The sequence below is a fragment of the Sylvia atricapilla genome, chromosome Z, assembly GCF_009819655.1.
Source record: "Sylvia atricapilla isolate bSylAtr1 chromosome Z, bSylAtr1.pri, whole genome shotgun sequence".
In the NCBI taxonomy this organism is placed as follows: Eukaryota; Metazoa; Chordata; class Aves; order Passeriformes; family Sylviidae; genus Sylvia; species Sylvia atricapilla.
Window position 1 is genome coordinate 31,266,799 of NC_089174.1, and position 17,313 is coordinate 31,284,111.

The 17,313-nt window shown below is 37.7% G+C and overlaps 1 protein-coding gene across 1 annotated transcript in view; it reads right to left on the reverse strand.

Annotated features, from left to right (window-relative positions):
• The window catches only part of LOC136373788 (transient receptor potential cation channel subfamily M member 6-like), a 65,852-nt gene that overhangs the window by 26,068 nt on the left and 22,471 nt on the right, over window positions 1-17,313 (reverse strand). Inside the window, exons 4-13 of the mRNA XM_066338765.1 lie at window positions 15,215-15,395; window positions 14,645-14,858; window positions 13,688-13,812; window positions 12,710-12,881; window positions 9,790-9,964; window positions 8,364-8,487; window positions 7,236-7,308; window positions 7,022-7,122; window positions 2,586-2,720; window positions 1,995-2,048 (exon numbers count right to left, since the gene is read on the reverse strand). Coding sequence (XP_066194862.1) covers window positions 1,995-2,048; window positions 2,586-2,720; window positions 7,022-7,122; window positions 7,236-7,308; window positions 8,364-8,487; window positions 9,790-9,964; window positions 12,710-12,881; window positions 13,688-13,812; window positions 14,645-14,858; window positions 15,215-15,395 — 1,354 coding nt within the window. The remainder of the gene's footprint in view (window positions 1-1,994; window positions 2,049-2,585; window positions 2,721-7,021; window positions 7,123-7,235; window positions 7,309-8,363; window positions 8,488-9,789; window positions 9,965-12,709; window positions 12,882-13,687; window positions 13,813-14,644; window positions 14,859-15,214; window positions 15,396-17,313) is intronic.

Sequence of the window (17,313 nt, forward strand, 5' to 3'; positions counted from 1 at the left end):
ACAGACAAAGACCTCATAACAAGAGAAAACTAGCATGGCATGATTATGCACTTCGATTAACTAAAATTGAAGTGGCTGAAGCATGTATTTAAGCTGAAGCAGGGAAATTCCTAGTCACTGGAAATATCTTGTTGAGGCTCAAGACCATCTTGACAATTAGGACAACAGCAGTACATGCACTAGCTCTGTCTTCCGAGTATCTCACCTCTTCTGCCTAAAGCACTATTGCCCATCTTACCTCCTCTGTCCTTCCAAGACCCAAGGTTTGTGACAAATTCTCTGAAGAATGGGTTGTCTTCCATGCAGATCTTAAAAATTATTCGTAAAACCTTAAACTGCAACTCTTGGAAGTGAAAAATGGGCCTGTGTATAAAAGTGATCAGAGATGCCTGTATTCCTAGCAGTGTATGTCTTTCAGACTGTGAAAAGTTGTTTTCTTCATAGGACTGAAGGTGTTTTCTCAATAGACTTCAGCAGCAAGCTTCAGTACAATCAGCTACAGCCACTCAGCCCCAGGTCACTGAGAGTTAGGAAAGTATTTTTGACTACCTAAGCTTGTAGACACTTCTCTCTGCACAAATCCCCATCTTTTATGTCATCAGAGCAAATTGTATCCTCATGAAACACAGCAGCAGCAAAGCTGGCCACAGCAACTGAGAAAATATTCTGAAATCCATGGTCACATCACTCTGCTGACTGTCCTAACTACAGTGTCACTATATTTTATCAGACTCCAACTGCACAACCCATTCACAGAGCACTTTTGTGAACTTACAGAAGCTCAGGTGGATAAAGCTTTTCAGCATTTAGACCTGTTGGCAGACTCCAAGTTTAGCTTGCAGCAAAGGCAGAGGAAGTTTTGAAATTATCCAGACATTTTTTACATAAATTTCATTACTCTATATCAAGTGCCAAAAGCTTCTGTTTAGATCACACACTGGGTTTCCCCAAAGTATACTGATATATATAAAGGCAAATATATATATATATATTTTTACGGAAGTGGTCACATCAATCACTTCAGTGATGAGGAGAATTTTCTCAGCCTGGAAAAGCTTGAAAAGTGTTTTTTCAAGATTTAGACCTTTCAACATATAGATCTTCCAGATTTATGACATAAGTTAGATCTTGAATATGTTCATCAGTATGGAAGAACACAGAAAACAGTTTGTTATGGAGACCAGAATACTCTACATCTATGTAAAAAACCATAAATGGCATTGACATAAAAGTTACCCACAGTAACAAAATGATACTATGAATCCAACAGAATTCTGCAAACAATCAGACTTATCATTCCATTTTATCTTAGCAATCATTCTGGAAAGAATTAACAAATTAGTCTAGATTTAGATGTAGGTATCTCTTGTGTTGAAATCTAGATCCTTAAAGAACAGCCCTTCCTTTTCCTGGCTAAGCAGTGCTGTGAGGTACAACAGGTAACAGAACTGTGAAACGAATTAATGATATATCTAAATAATAAGGCTGCTATGAAATCACTAATGGAACCAGTGCACCATGCAGTACTCATCCACTGCCACCTTCTGTTCTCCTACGCAATGCAGCACATCCAAATATTATCTCTTGTCACAGTATCTTTCATTACTGCTATAACAAAGAAAGACTACTTTAACTTTTGGGGGGGAAAGAGAATACTGTAAAGCAATGAGCATAATTACTCCACTAATTCACAAAGTCCTCTGAACAATCACTTCAAAATGTCCATTTAGTCATGTGAGAAAGATATTCTGATCTGGATGAACTGCTCAGCTTTGAAATTGAGGGGTAGGACCCTTGGGACCCTCAGCAGCAGTATGTTGGTTAATTGCTTAGGGGGTCAGTGGAATTAAGATGAAACCATTTAACAGATATAGGACTGTAGTAATGAAGCTGTCACTTCTATTGCCAAAATTCCCCTGTATTATCTAATAGCAGCTTGCCAGTGGACACCGAAGTATTAATCTAGCATTTCTGTCCTTTCCTATGTCTATTACCTGTTTCACATCTCGAACTAGATGATGTAAAAGTAGATTTGATGGTCCTTGTTTCTGTGGTGTGAATAGAAAACACAGTAAACAAACATGTCACTCTACACTAGAAAATCAATACAGTAAAATAAAGTAACTTAAAAAATCTACAGAATAAATTACTGTGATTCAAACTCTCCCCACCCTACCTACAAATCTTTTCAAAAAATATTTCAACACAGGTCTGCAGCACCTCTACTATCTTAAATCTTGACTAATTTTAACTAGAAGCTGATACAGCTTTGGTCTGAACAACGTATAATTTTCAGCAAGGTAAGCATGTATTACATATCAGGTTAAAATCTGAACATTTTTCTCATCAGCTTCTAATGAGTACTCAACTTAGTTTGTAACAGTGAATCAAAAATAACAACCTGGTACACCATTCCCAAAACCCCCCATTACAATCAAAAATTACCAAACACATTAATTTTCCTCTTTTTTTTTTTGTTTAAATCCTTCATAAAAACGTGGGCTTATCATCACACCCTTAAGCAAAACAGCATTGTTTCCAGGCATTCATATATAAAGTGTTACACAGGGATTTCAAATACTCACTGTATTGTAGAGTTCTTCCAAACGAGGTATGGTAAGAAAACGGTGCATGTTCACTCCATGTTCTATTAACAGTTTAACAAAGTCCACACGATCCATGATTAAAGCATCCAGCATTGCCTGTTCCAAGGCACCAACCTCCAAATGGACAGAGTTGAAGGAAAATATTAGAAAATAAATAAAACATTCCTGGAGCTAGTAATCTCTCCCTCACAATGAGTAGTCTCTATATAAATTTAAAGTGCAAGTACAGAAGAAAAATACACTGGAGGAAACTTCTGTGTAAAAAGTCAATAGAGGGAGAGGAAAACAGTTTCCATAAACCCAGCATATGTGGAGGCTTCTGTAAATGTAACTTTACAACCATACTCTGATAATACATTCTCTACTCTCTAATTTACTTTAGAAGATAAAAGTATGCTAATGCAGGGCATAGGGGGAAGCTTTTTTTCTTAATGCACAATGAAAGCTATTTCAAAGTACCATAGAGAAGCCTCTACAGAACTCCAAGTTCTTTAAAGCAAACATTTTTTCAAATATGACAGAGAATCTATGTTTGAATAAACTCCCTCAAAAGAAGTATGAAGCAGAGATCTACCTACAAGCAGTGTCCAAATGGTGGAAGCACTCTATTCATGACATTTGAACAGAGTTCAGCAGGGCTTAAATATGCAAAATGGCAAAGGAGTTAGACATATGAGGTTCATATAAATCCATATAAAGTTTTTCTACAGAACACATATGCACAGGAAATGTAGGGGTTGAGAACGATGAGGGGGCCGGAATACTAATGGGGCAGGTGCTAATGTTAACTTGAAAATAGTACATTCTATGTCTATATTGAAGTTTGACAGAAATTAGATTATAAGATGACCAATAAATGTAACAGAATTCTTACACGTAAAAAGGAAATTTTGCACTGATCCTGAATGATTGGGGTTTCTTCAAGAAATATCTGAGAGTGGCTGGCCATTTTTGCATTAAAATTCTTTTAACAGTCCTTGAGCTGGCAGTGTGTCTGAAGAGGTCAGCAGCCCTTTGGTAACTATTAGAATGGTATTCTTTGGTATTTGAGGTAGAGTTGACATTTAAACAGAAACAGCCACAAATGGTTATAACCAGTACCTTCTAAACTTCCAAAGGTAGAGTTCTAAAAAGAAATGGCCATGATACATGCATAATTGTACATGTTTCCTAGAAACACTTAAAAATACAGAAATACAATAAGAGTCCACAGACAATCTCCTAAAAACTGCCCCTTAAATATGTAACTCAAAATTTAAGCACACAACCACTGCAGAAGCTGTAGCCCCTGACAATTGCAGGTCTAGGTGGGTGGGTTGCTTCACTTTAATTAAGAAAGCAACCAAGTTAAAGGCAAGAGCTTTACACCCATCCTTGTCCATGTTTTTTGGGTGGTTTTTTGGGGGTGTTTTTTTTGTTGTTTGTTTGTTTGTTTTTTGTTTGTTTGGGGTTTTTTTCTCTTTTCTTTTCAGTGAAACTAAAAAAATGTGGTTTTTTTCCCTGCTGAGAAAAGGAAAACATTCAGGATTATATGCCATCCTAATTTTTGCTTGGAGAGGCAGCAAGAAATGTGAGGCTTGTTTATTATGAGATCTTTAAATCTTACTCGAAGGGGAGAACACAATTATTTGACAATGGCTTTTCATTCAAAATAGTGCTGAACATTGTACTAAAATAGATATGAACAGATACATCCATTTTTTTCAAACATATCTAAAGCAGAGTAGTGGGAGTAGGGAGACTGTCAGTGGATCTCTAAGGACAGAGGATGACCAGGTATAAAAGAAACACTTAAGGCTTTTGTAGACAGAGCAAACTAATTTGTTGCCTTACTGCTTACTACAGAACAGGCTGGGAAAGTCCTGCATAAAAGTTGTTTTTTACGGCAGAAAAATCTGAGGAACTGTGTCAAATTGAAGTATCAGTAGAAAAGATAATAGAAGCCTTCCATAAAGTGGTAGTGGTAAATTGTCAGCACCCTGTGATATTCACCTAAGATTTTCCAGAGTACTGAAGCACAGCTAATCAGCTCCTTTAACATCAGCATTGTAGATACTAGATATGAAATATGCAAATTATTTAAAACACCAAGTTGTCAAAGTGTGGTATATCAATACAGTTAGATCTTTGTAAGGACAAATATAACAGAAGTACAATAACAACAACACAAAAAAATACAACAAAATAAGTGGAAGCAGGGTAGACTGAAATCAGAACTCTGCCAGAATTTTGGCAGTACAGCCAGAAAAAAAATTTTGTGGACCTATCTTCTGCAATTACGAATATAAACTGGATATAAGTTAGAAACATGTAAAAAAGGCATACAACCTATTAGAATTTATCCTTAGGTTAATAAAGAACAATCTGTAAAGTAACAGTTTTTCATTAAATATCTAAATGAAAATATTAAGTACTGATCTACCTATTCAAAAGGATGAGTTTTATATCTTAAAATTCAAGTACACAAAAGAGTAGGACATAGTGTCAAAAATATGGAAAAAAGTGAATGGATATTCACCTTGGAAAGGCCAGGAATAAAGAGGCTGAACTGCTCAATAGTTCCTTAAACCCTGCTTTGTTGAAGAGGTGGGGATCAGAAAAATGTTATTCTTTATTTCCCCCAACACAAAAAATAATTGAATCACTTAGCTGGGAAAAGATCTTTAGATCATCAAGTCTATCAGCAAACCTAACACTGACAAGTCCACTCTGTCCCTAAGTGCCACATTAGTGCTGTCTGTTAAGTTGTTCTGTGGCTGATTACTCAACACATTGCTGAAGAGCCTGTTCCAACAGTTGATAACTCATTACATTAATAAATATTCCCAATATCCAATCTTTACTTCATGGATGTTCAATTGTAGACATCCCAGGCATAGTTCCTCCATATATTCTGCCTTATGCAGCACAGAAAATATGAGCTGATGATTCAAAAAATCAGATCTTTTTTTGTGGCAAACAACCAGCTATGGCTACTCAAATACGTACCACTCATTTTTCAAAATCTACATTTTAAAGAATAAAACATTCTTGGGACTGAAAAAAAGCCAACTTTGTAATTCTTGGCAGGGAATTAAAAAGTACTTCTGGGAGGTACTTCTTGGACAATGAAATTATTTCTTGAAGAATATATCAATTCATATAACAAATGGGGAAAATGTATTGAGGCACATAGAGTTTTACATTTGTCATCTACAAAAACCTTATGTACACAAAAAAATCACTTATGGAGAGTTATACTTAAATACTGGATTTACTACAAAAACTTGAAAACTATAATTTAAATTTAATTAATTAAATTAATTTTTAATTGGTACTGAATGTTCTTTCACACATATGTAGCTAACACAGGTCAAAATCATACTTGCCTTCTGTAAGGACCTAAAGAATGCCTTTAGCTGTCCCAAAACATTGTCCTGACAAGATAAGCGACCACAACAGAACCTGACACAACCACAGATGGCACAGCAGGAAAGAGCTAATTCCAGGCCTAATGGAGGTAAAGGTTTGGTTAGCATCTAGACAAAAATTCTCACTGTGGCAAACTGTGAGAAAGGAAGCAAGTGTTCATCTGCATGCCAACTCAAGGTATGGGAATGGGATTTCCCATGTGGGAACAACACCTCCTGTGAGTACCTGGTACTTAGACTATATAAAAGTGGTACCTGCAGAAGAACAACTCAGGGACCTCTGAAGATCTGGGTGAAGAAGAACCAACAGGACACTGCGGGAGAGAAACCCCAGGGTGGTATCTTTTTTTTAACCTCTCCCTCTCACTCCCTTTTTCTCCAGCTTCTCATACCTCATATTTAGTGTTAAAAAAATCTCCATATTTGACTTCACATATGGTCTCCTTTACACATTAAGTTGAGCAGAGACATCTCTTATAATTGGATCATAACTTCCTCATTGCAACTATTTCTCAGAGACAATATATAAAATAATGATGATACTTTTTCTTTTAACCTCATGATTTATACTGATATTTCTGTGTTTCTGTCTAGGGCTAGGAAAACTGACACAACATCCTTTTGGGGTCTATATCTTTGGAGAAAAGAGTATTCTAGGCCACAATGAAATATCCCTAACCACCACTGATTGCCAATCCAAGCTTGAAAAATACATCTCCAAAAGTATCCAAAAGTATCAAACTACTTGGAAAATCTCATAGCAAAACCAAGAGGAATTTCAGACAACATCTCTTCTCTGGAAAAACAAATGTGATCTGATGCACTGTGTAGTTGAATGCTTCACTATTTTAAGAATAATGCCCCTCCAAAATTAAAGCAGATTACAGAAGACTGAGTCTAATTATCAAATTATTCCTTATTTAAGACTTGACAAATGCAAATCATGAAAAATTAGTCATCAAAATAAAGTGTAAAGTCATGGTGAGAAAGAGCAGGTAACAGTACCTTCCAACGTTGTCCATAAACAAGTATATGTTTCTTGGCAATATCTAGCTGGTTCCAGGCCAATGCCAAATCTAGCTGATCTGAAGCAGACATACTCGTACCTAAGGCAGGTAAGGGATCTGTCAGTTTTCACACATTTATGTTACTCCCTTACTTTGAAAAGCAGAGTCAGTTTGAAATATGCCAGATAAAGACAGGTGGTATTTTCCAATACCTTTCAAGAGTGCCGTCAGAATTGCCAAATCAATGTCCTGCTCATCTTCTGACTCCGCATCAAACACGGTGATCTGTTAGAATTGCACAAGGACACTATTTGAGGTGAGGCAGAGAAGTCTGTAGTTATTTCTTCTTTGTATGGGCTGTGGTAGATTAAATCATACACATTTCAACACAAACAATGGCAAGGGTCCAGACACAATTTTCTTTTGTTTCAGACAGAAAGTGCACCATTTTGGCTTTTAATGCAATGGCACCCCAGGAAAACTGGAATAAGCCAACTGCATGAGTCTACGTGAGACTGTTTCCTTTTGGTTAACCTTTAAACCTGAGAAATGCAAAAATGTAACATGTTGATATTTACTCAGTTTTCAACTAGAAAAGAGACATTCAAATAAAGTAAAACAAAAAATACTAAAAATGTATTGGGTAGTTTCCATTTTAGTGATTATTAGTACAATTATAATTACTTGCCTATATACTGGGAACTCCATCATATATGAAAAGTTGTGACAGACTGGCAAAGTAACTGGAAAAGGGGAAACATAACTGCGATTTTTAAAAAGGCTAAAAAGAAAGACCTGGAAAACTACAGGCCAATCAGTTTCAGCACAATTATGGAGCAGATCCTCCTGGAAACTATGCTAAGGCACATGGAAAATTAAAAAGGTGATTGGTGACAGCCAATATGGTTTGCTCAAGTGCATGGCCAGCAGCTGGAGGGATGTAAGGGATTTCCAGTAACTACTGGTGTTTCAGAGAGAAGTTCTAGCACAATTTTGTTGCAAATAGAAGAATGGAAGGAAACTGTTCTTAATTATACATAAAACTCTGCTAGAGAAGAAAAATATAGACATTACTTGATCTTTTCATGAAAACAACGATATTTGGTCTTTTATTCAAATCAGAAAGGCTCTCATTTCATAAACAATGGCTGAAATTGAAACTTGAGAAGTTAACTAAACAGGCTCTGTAGAACTACTCAACGTAGAAATTGGCACAGACACATTTGTGTTATCTTTTTATTAGATATAACACCTGTGCACATGCCAACCCACCAGAGAAAGAGCAAAAAAGGTAAGAGGAAATGAAGGCTGCCTAAACTCAGCACATGAACCCTACTCACAGACTCTCTGTGTTTCATGCATTCCATCAAAACATGAAATAGATGACTGGACTGTTTCTGTTCCAACCTAAATGTGTTCTGAATCATCATTAAGACCTCCTCCTTCACCTGAGGGCACAGATCTCTGAAAAACAGACATATAATCAATGACAATTATATTTTAGATACTTCTTATCCACCCAAAAGACACTTCAGAAAAGATGAAATGTAGGAGAAATGTCTTTTTTTTTCCCTAATTCTCTGTTGGCTTAATCCTCCTTTCAACACAACGTAAAGTTATCCCAAATATAAATTATTAATCATATATGCATTTTTTCTGACATACATATTTACTATTGAAAATACAACAGTTAAGAATTTTCAAAGGATTTTCTGTGAACATAGAGCTAAAAATCACTGGACGTGATTTTTCTTTCTCTCAATAACAAAAGAAAAATGGGCATAAAATGAAATTTCTTACAGTTTATTCATTAGGCTTCATATCTTTCCATTTTGTTTTTCTCTTTTTTGTCTTTCTCTTAACCATTCCATTCATATTTTCCTTTTTATTTAATGGAAGGATTTTTTTTTAATATCATGAATATAGGGAAAAAAGCAAGTGAAGATAAAGTTCTCAAACAACACACTAGGGGTGAATATCACATATCCAAAAGTATATTAGAAAAAACAATAAGTAAACAATTATGACATAAAATTTATTAAATAGTTTATTTTCTTAAATGGGAGTGATTGCAAGGCACATCTTTAAAATTCTTTTTTTTACCTAAAAACCTCCTTTACTTTAAAAAAATTTCACATATAATATCAATCTGCTATACAAACATATACTTTTATGCCCAATTTGGATGCAAAATTTTCACCAGCATAGGTTCACTAGAGCCTGGAGCTGAGACTGGACCAGTGGTGACATAGATGCCTTGACATGTATGACAAATCTGGGATACCACTGACTAACCCAAAGCCAAAGATGAGAAAACTTAGTCTTCTTTCTACTACAGCCCGAGGCTCCTACAGCAATGAACCCCAACTCTAGTCTCAAAAGCTCCGTACAATCCAAATCCAAGCCCACATACAGAATATTGATAGCTGGAGACATGGCTGAGCTGAAAAAATACAAATACTCTGGGGGTCATCCATGAGTGCCTCTCACCAAACATGAGAAATTTCATAACTCAGAGTAGCAACATGCAGTTTTCCCTCTCAAAAAAACAATAGTAAATGTGGCAGAATAATTATTTCAGCACTAGTTTGAGGCAGGGAAGAAAGAAGTTCCATTCTCACATCGGAGAAGTTGAAGCTGGCAAAAGACCAGAGTGGCATCATTACTGGGTGCACTAGAAATTATCTCAGCAGCTTTGAGACAGGGGTCTGCAGGTGCCTGCCAGCACAACAGACCAATGAGGAGGAGCATAATGTCACTACTCACCCTGCATCCCCTGTGTGCTTGTGGGTAAATGCCAGGATATCTGCAGCTCTGCCAGTGCCCTCGTAGACCACCACTGGGACTGCTGGGCTGGCCCTCACATACTCCCACACCATCAGGATCACACTGGGGCCTCCTTCCAGCACCAGCCCCACTATGGGAACACCTTGGCCCATCCCTGTTCCAAAACACACCTAACCAGTTACAAATAGATCTCAGCCACACACACAGAAGTCAAATAAATACTTATACATGGGAAATAAATACTTATACATGGTTCAGTGGAGAGGAAATCATGCCTTCACCTCTGTAGTTTGACATGTATCTTTTAGTATTTTCAGAAAACTTCTTCAGCCAGACCAAAAAGATCATGAAAAACTACTGAAAAAACTGTAAGAATCAGAAAGAAAAAAACCATCCTTCTAAATATCCCTCTTTCCTTTATAATAGTTGTCACATGCAAGGGCCTTTGAAACATGTTCAATATCCAGGTATTTACCAACACATAGAAAAGTAATCAGGAATTTCTTCAGAGACTCTTTCAAGTGTTACAGCAGTAGGTCAAGGTTTTTTTAAAAACAGAATTGAATTTCAAGTACAATGCAATAGAAATGAAAGTGAAAGCCTGACTTGCAAAAGCTTTGATGAAGAAAATCTGAGAGTCTGAGTAAGAAGGTCTATACATGAACATGTTAAAAATTGGGTTGGTTTCTAAGTTTGTGTGGTGGTTTAGCATGAATACGAAAAGTTTTTTCCTTAAGGAAGTTCTAGCATGGGTTGTGATTGACAGCTTGGTTGACGAATAAGAGTGTTTTCTATGCCTCTGAAAAAAAAAAACCAGTCTTAAATCACAAGTCCCAAGTGACTTGTTCCTTTCCTTTTCTGGCTGGCAAGGAGCTAACATCACCTCCTAAGTCAGAAGTTCAGACTGGGTCCCCTGGGCCAGGTCTCGCCAGGCCTCGGGGGAGGGGGGGGTGCTCCCTGCCTGTGGGACAGTGGCCAGGGCTGGCAGTGTCCCCCCTGTCCCCTCCCCCCAGCTCCTCCGATGGGGAGAGGAGGAAGAGGACTGCAGATGGGTGATGTTGGCCCTGCACCCAACCACGGTAGCCTCTGCCGGAGCCTCTGGTCCAAAGGAGGAGAGACTTTTTAAAAACTTTTCTCTGGAGCTCCAGGGACCTGATCCAAGTTTGAGTCACTCTAGATCTGACCAGGGGTGGAGAAGGGTTGTCCATCAGCATTCCTAAGCAGCTGCCTCTCTCCCTTCCTCCCACCATCACCTGCGGCCTTGAAGTTCTGGGAGTCAGCTGGAGAGGGGAAAAAAAGACTCTGGGCAAAGACTTTAACCCTTTTCCCTCCTCCATGGAAGACAGAGTGATTTGAAATGTAGAGAGACAAAGTCAGTGAAAGAACTGAGAAAGACTATTGGAAGATAGGATGGAGGAAGTGGACATTTCTGACCAGACTTCTCTAGATGTGAATTAGAGGGAAATGGACTGTTTTTGTAATATTCTAGTGCTGCTTGGGGGAATGAAAGTTCTACCCAAAGGGTTGTGTGTATTGATATACATGGGTTTTAATTGAGAATTTTGAGTAGAATATGTCCTTGGCTCCTGGGAAAGAACAAGGAGGTCTCTATTTCTTTTGAGATAGAGGTGATTTTAGAGATGGAAGAGAATCCCTGTTTTGTACTAGAAAAGCATTCTTAAAACGATACCCCAAACATGTGGAAACCCATAAACAGCTTGGAAAACTGTTATATGGGTGAGACTGCACAGAATCTGCAAAAATTCCGGGCGGTTGCAGATCTGTGGCCTTGAAAACTACCAGACCTTTTCTTGTGGCGTGTTCTCCATAACTCTAGAGAGGCTCCTCTCCCAAGGTAATGTAAGATCACGTTTAAATGGTGGCAACTGACTGAAAATCATAGTTCTCTCTGTGTTGAGTGAGAAAGTGAACAGTCTGAGGCAGGGGCGGGGGGAGGTGTTTGAATGTCTCTTTTTTTGTCTCTCTCTTTTGTTTCTTTAGCATATATTAATAAAATCTATCTGGTTTTACTTTTAAGTTGTGCCTGTTTCGCCTTTTTTTCCCAAAGTCCTATCTCTCAGTTGGTAAACGAATCTGGCGAATGTGAAACCATGATATAAATGGTGCATTGGCCAGGAAACCTCAAACTGAAACCACAACAATTTATCAATTCTATAATGTGAGCAGATAAAGAAAGCAACATCAACATCATAATAGTAGCATCTTTCTAATATACCTCAAGATTTGAATGACTGGGTAAGACTGAACTCTCACAAATAATTTGTGGAATCTAGTGCATAAAAGGAAATAATTGTCTATGTAATAAATATGTATTTAATTATTTCTTAAGTATAACTCATTTACTCTGTAAATAAACAGTGGAAGTTATGCAATCTGTCAAACATTGGCTAAAGGTTTTACTTTTGCAACCACTCTTTCTTGCTGTACCTGAGGAGGGCACAGTCTTCTCTTGCAATAGAGAAGAGTGATGAGGGTAAAAGTAGTTAACATGGTAAAAAAGATTTGAATTCCACTGACTGTAACAATCTTTCCATCTCACAAAGTGGAGAGGAAGTATGTAGTGGTGAAATAGCAACCATAAAAAACTGTGAAGTGAGCAAATGCTCAGTGTCTACTAAATAATCTGAGTCATTTAGATGTCTCTACAACTAGGAAACTCATATGTGAGTTCATCCAAATGCATAATGCTTTGTAAATATGTTGCCATTTTCATTTTCCTGAGTTTTAGAGTTCAAGACACATGCAATTAATAATGATTGACCTCAGTGAAAGCTATGGCAAATCAAGATGCGCAATATGTAACGTGAAATGTCAAGTACCTCTCCATCTTTTGGGATAGAATTTTCTCTGTCATAAAGCTGACCACAGCAATACTCACTTGTGTGTATTTTTTGAAGTGATATGTACTTCTCCAGATTCCTCCTGAGCATCATTTCATTCCCATACTTGCCTACTGTCCCATCATCTGCCATTAGAAAATGAGAATGCATGCTGTTGAGTGTACTCAGCTTGCTGAGGGGGTTACCAAGAGTCTGGTACAGGCAAACCACCTGAGAAAAACAAAATAAGAATGTCCTCAAAGAAAACAACAAAATACTGCCATTTATGTTCCCTCACTTTGAGATATTTCTTCATCGCAGTGGGGCTGTTCAAAATTCTCCATCATGCTTTTTGAATTACTCAGACATTTAATTCTTAGCATTTGATTCTTAACAGCAACAAACCCATAATTAATACCTCAGAAAACACTTCTGATTAGGTTTGCAGTCCTTAGAGTGATTGCCTGACATCCTTTGCAACAGTTGGAACACCATGGCATGGTTTCCATGGGTTGTATTCCCATTAAAAATATGTGACCTAACATTTATCAGGAATTATTTCTCCTTACTACCTAAGTGGTTTTAGATACCTGAGTAGATTATGCCCTCATATGAGGTCACAGTTTGTGAATATAAAATAAACTGTAAATAAAATAATTCCCATATTAATAGCTTATTTGTGTACATTACTAACCTACTGGTCATTCTGAATCTTCATATAGAAAAACACAATTTACAACCACAAGAGAGTTGCCTACATAATTTTAAAATAGGAATGCCAATTTCATGTAAGAGAAGTATTTCAAAGCTATTCATTCATACACAAATGCAAAATACAATGCCTCAACATTCTGTTGGAGTTGCCTCATGTTGCCTCAACATGCCACAAAATTCTGTTGCTGAGTAAAATCTAAGCCTCAATAATAGTGAAAAAATATCAGACTAGTGAAGTTAATCTAGAAGAAAATCAAGTGTGCAAGAAAAATCTAACATCCCACGAACATGAATGCTTTATTATTAAAACACATCCAACTCACATCTTTTCCAATGAGATCCCTCTGATTCTCAATGATGCCCCATGGAGGAATCCCAATCGCACAGATCTTTCTCAGGTGTGGTGAGGCACGGCCTTTCAGTGCATCCCCCACATGTCTGGACACTCCTAAACAGATAATCAAATTATAATTTTTCTTCTATATTCAGAGACCTGCTACAGGACACCAAGAAAGATTTTGCACTTAATTTTTACAGCACTTAATATGTACTGTAGTTATGTTTCAAACAAAACCAAAACATCATCCCTAACTTGTATATTTGATGTACACTTCACAGCTCAGGTGTAATGTACCACTGCTTCAAACTCAGCACATATTGTTAATTAATAATACTCTAACACGTTGCTAATGGTGCTTTTCACATCCTTAATACTTCATTAATTATATGAAAGCCTAGGACAGTTCTCCTGTAAGATCCTCAGACTGAGTAACAGTTAAAGAAGTAAAACTTTCATTTCCACATTTTACTGACCCGAGTTTTTGAGAATAGTCTAAAAGGATTTTCATGTACTAATAGGCTAATTAATAAACGATCCTGATTAAAAATGTTATCAATTATAAAATACAAGTTAAATTGAGCTTTGAAAATTTTTTCAAAAACACTAATCATAGTCCATAGAACCTTTATTTTAATGAAGCTTTATTTTAATGAGGCAGATAAATTTACTGCAAATAAGTTCTGGCTATATGCAGTGTTTCTTATCACACATAGAATACTCTGCTCTTTAACTAAAATATTCTTAATGCCTGTCAACAGGAAAGAACATGATCCCACTCTTTGAATTATCCGCTGCTCTTTATATAAAAATTTCTTCATTTTGTATTAACATATCACCAATTTTCAAACAATTTCACTCTATTTCACCTAAATGTAGAAGCTGTTATGCAGGGAAAAAATGCCAAAAGAAAAATGGAAACAGAGAAAACAGATTACACTACCGCTGTTGATGCCTTCTGTAATTATCCATGCTCCTGTAGACTCAGCTGCCTTCACCAGCCCTTTGCTGAAAACCTGCTTGACTTTTGAGGGAAGCTTGAAATTTTGAATGCCTCCATGAACAGAGATCACTAGCTTTGGCAATTCCATCTGCCATTCTTTAGCCATGAGGTGCAACAGCTGATCCAAATTGCTATCATAGGAAAGTCTAATATACTGGAAAGGAAAATAATGGGTAAAATAAACATCTTTTAAATACTTCAGGAGAAGAAACTGCAACACATAAAAAAGTTCTAAGCATTAAAGTCCTGTAGATCTTGTGAAGGATTAGAGCTGTCTACTACCCTAAATACATGAGCATAAAAATGCATATGAGCAATATAGACAGCATATCCCCATCCACAGTGAAGTTCAACATAAAAATATACACAAATTTTAATCTGGGTTACTTTCAGATTCCCTTACCCTTTTAAAATAATCAATCTGATATTCACCCAATCCAATTTTTACCTTTCTTTTCTTATTCTGAAATTACAAAAATAAGTCAGACATATAAACACAGCACCTATTACCTTGGCATGGTAAGTGTGGTCTCCATCTTGAAAATTGATTGTACCAAACGCATCTGTTGGACTCATCTTTGTATGGTTTTGCACAGACCATTCTCCACCGTCGCCCTGTGAACCAGCCTGATAAACAGGCCAGCTGCATTCTATTCCTGGGTGTTCTCCAATCAGCCGTCCACAGCAACACCTCACATTAAAAATACAGATATTATTTTACATCAAACTCACTTGCACGCAATTTTACACGTCCATAGCCCAAATAACTTCCTGCAAAGAAAAAAATACAGTAGTTGTCTCTCATGGAATGCAGTAAAAATTAACCATGTGGGAAAAAATTGCAATAATAGCAAAATAACATTGAATTATATCTTAATTATGTATAGTTTGGTACAGAATCTGTTCTCTACCTGGGGAACACTAAAAACAGTTCAGGCAGTTGGACTAGATACTCTTCAAAGGTCCCTTCCAATCCAAACTGTGCTGTGATTCTGTGGGATTCTGTAACAGTTTGAGAAATTCTGACCTCAGCAATGTAGCTTGGATTTACTGGTCTTACATGTTCCACTTCAGAGGAATGTTGTAGGACACTGAGGTTTGCTGTGAGTATTGCTGCCAGTTATTCTAAGTACTAAAGAAAGATCTAGGAGTTATCCTCAACAGTCAGGAGGGAAATTTCACAGTGACCCTTGGAAGCCAGGAAAGTGTTTATACAAAATATGTGGATTGAAGTGCAGTATTGAGGGAGGTTGTCATGGTTTAGTATGGTACTCCTCAGTTTAATGCTCCCACTGAGATTCTCCAAGCCACACATCACTCACTCATTCACCCCATTCTCTTCCCTTCTCCCTGCAGTGCACCAGAGAAAAGAATGTGAGGCAAAGTAGATCAAGAATGAGATAAGAACAATCCATTTCATTTACTGATAACACCGAGATAAGATAACAAACAGTTACAATACTAATAACAGACAGCACAAGAAATGAACATATCACACAGAAATTCCTCAACAACTGACAATACCTAACCACTCTCTTGGTCACTCCCTTGGCCAACCCAACAGAGGGGACCTTTTCAGCACATTATATGGCTCTTGGGAATAGTCCTGTCAGGGCCAGGAATTGGACTCAATGGTTGCTGTGGATCCTTTCCAACTCAACATATTCTGTGATTCTCCCTGGAAGAGATTTCCTCACTCCCAGCAGTGATGAAGGGTGGTAGAGAATAATCCCTAGGTCCTAGCCATGTCCCTTCTTGGCTACTGCAAAAATTAACTCTGTCCTGGCTGGAACAAGGACATGTTTCACCCCTTATTCTATATCATCTGCCTCATGACCAAATCATACACCTTCCAGTTATATACATACATACATACACACACACACACTCGCAGACAAGATTAGGTATCATAGTCAGTGGCTGTCCTTCGAAGATGTCTGTTGAGTTCATTGAGTCTGTGACTGTGAGTTCCATTAGCTCTGGATGTCTTCGAGAGCAGGAGGGCTGGTGTGCTGTCAGGCTGTTGGAAGCTGCATCACGAGCTCATGACCAGTGTATCTGGAGCAGTCCAGACTCACTGTCCATGGCATCTATGGCCCACGGTGCCAGTGTCATTCAGCAACCAGCAACACACACACAGCTTGACATTACAGACTGTTCTCACTCAAAAATCAAACCCCTTTCCAGGTACACATTGTGTTTCACAGTCCTTCTGTGTTACCCAGCAAGCATACCCAGGTAAATGAACAAAAACATTCCCATGGGTGGGATTTGCTTTTGCTTGACACAGGACTAGTCCAAACTGTCTTCCCAAACATATTCCTCATATGCACCATGGGTACTTTATCCATTCTACCCTTCTACATTATATGAAGGTTTTGACTGGGCAGGGCAAGCTCAATTGGCAGAGTCTCTGGTATTAGCCAACCAGACCTACCTAAATGCAGATCCCAGTATTTGAAGGTCCTACCACCCACTGATTTCAGCGTGGTTTCAACAGTCCACCATATCATTCAATTTTCACAGAGGTTAGGGCATGACAGGGAACATGATACCCACTCAATCTGTGCTTTCTGGACCAGGGGCCTATGGAATCGATCTGCTAGGTC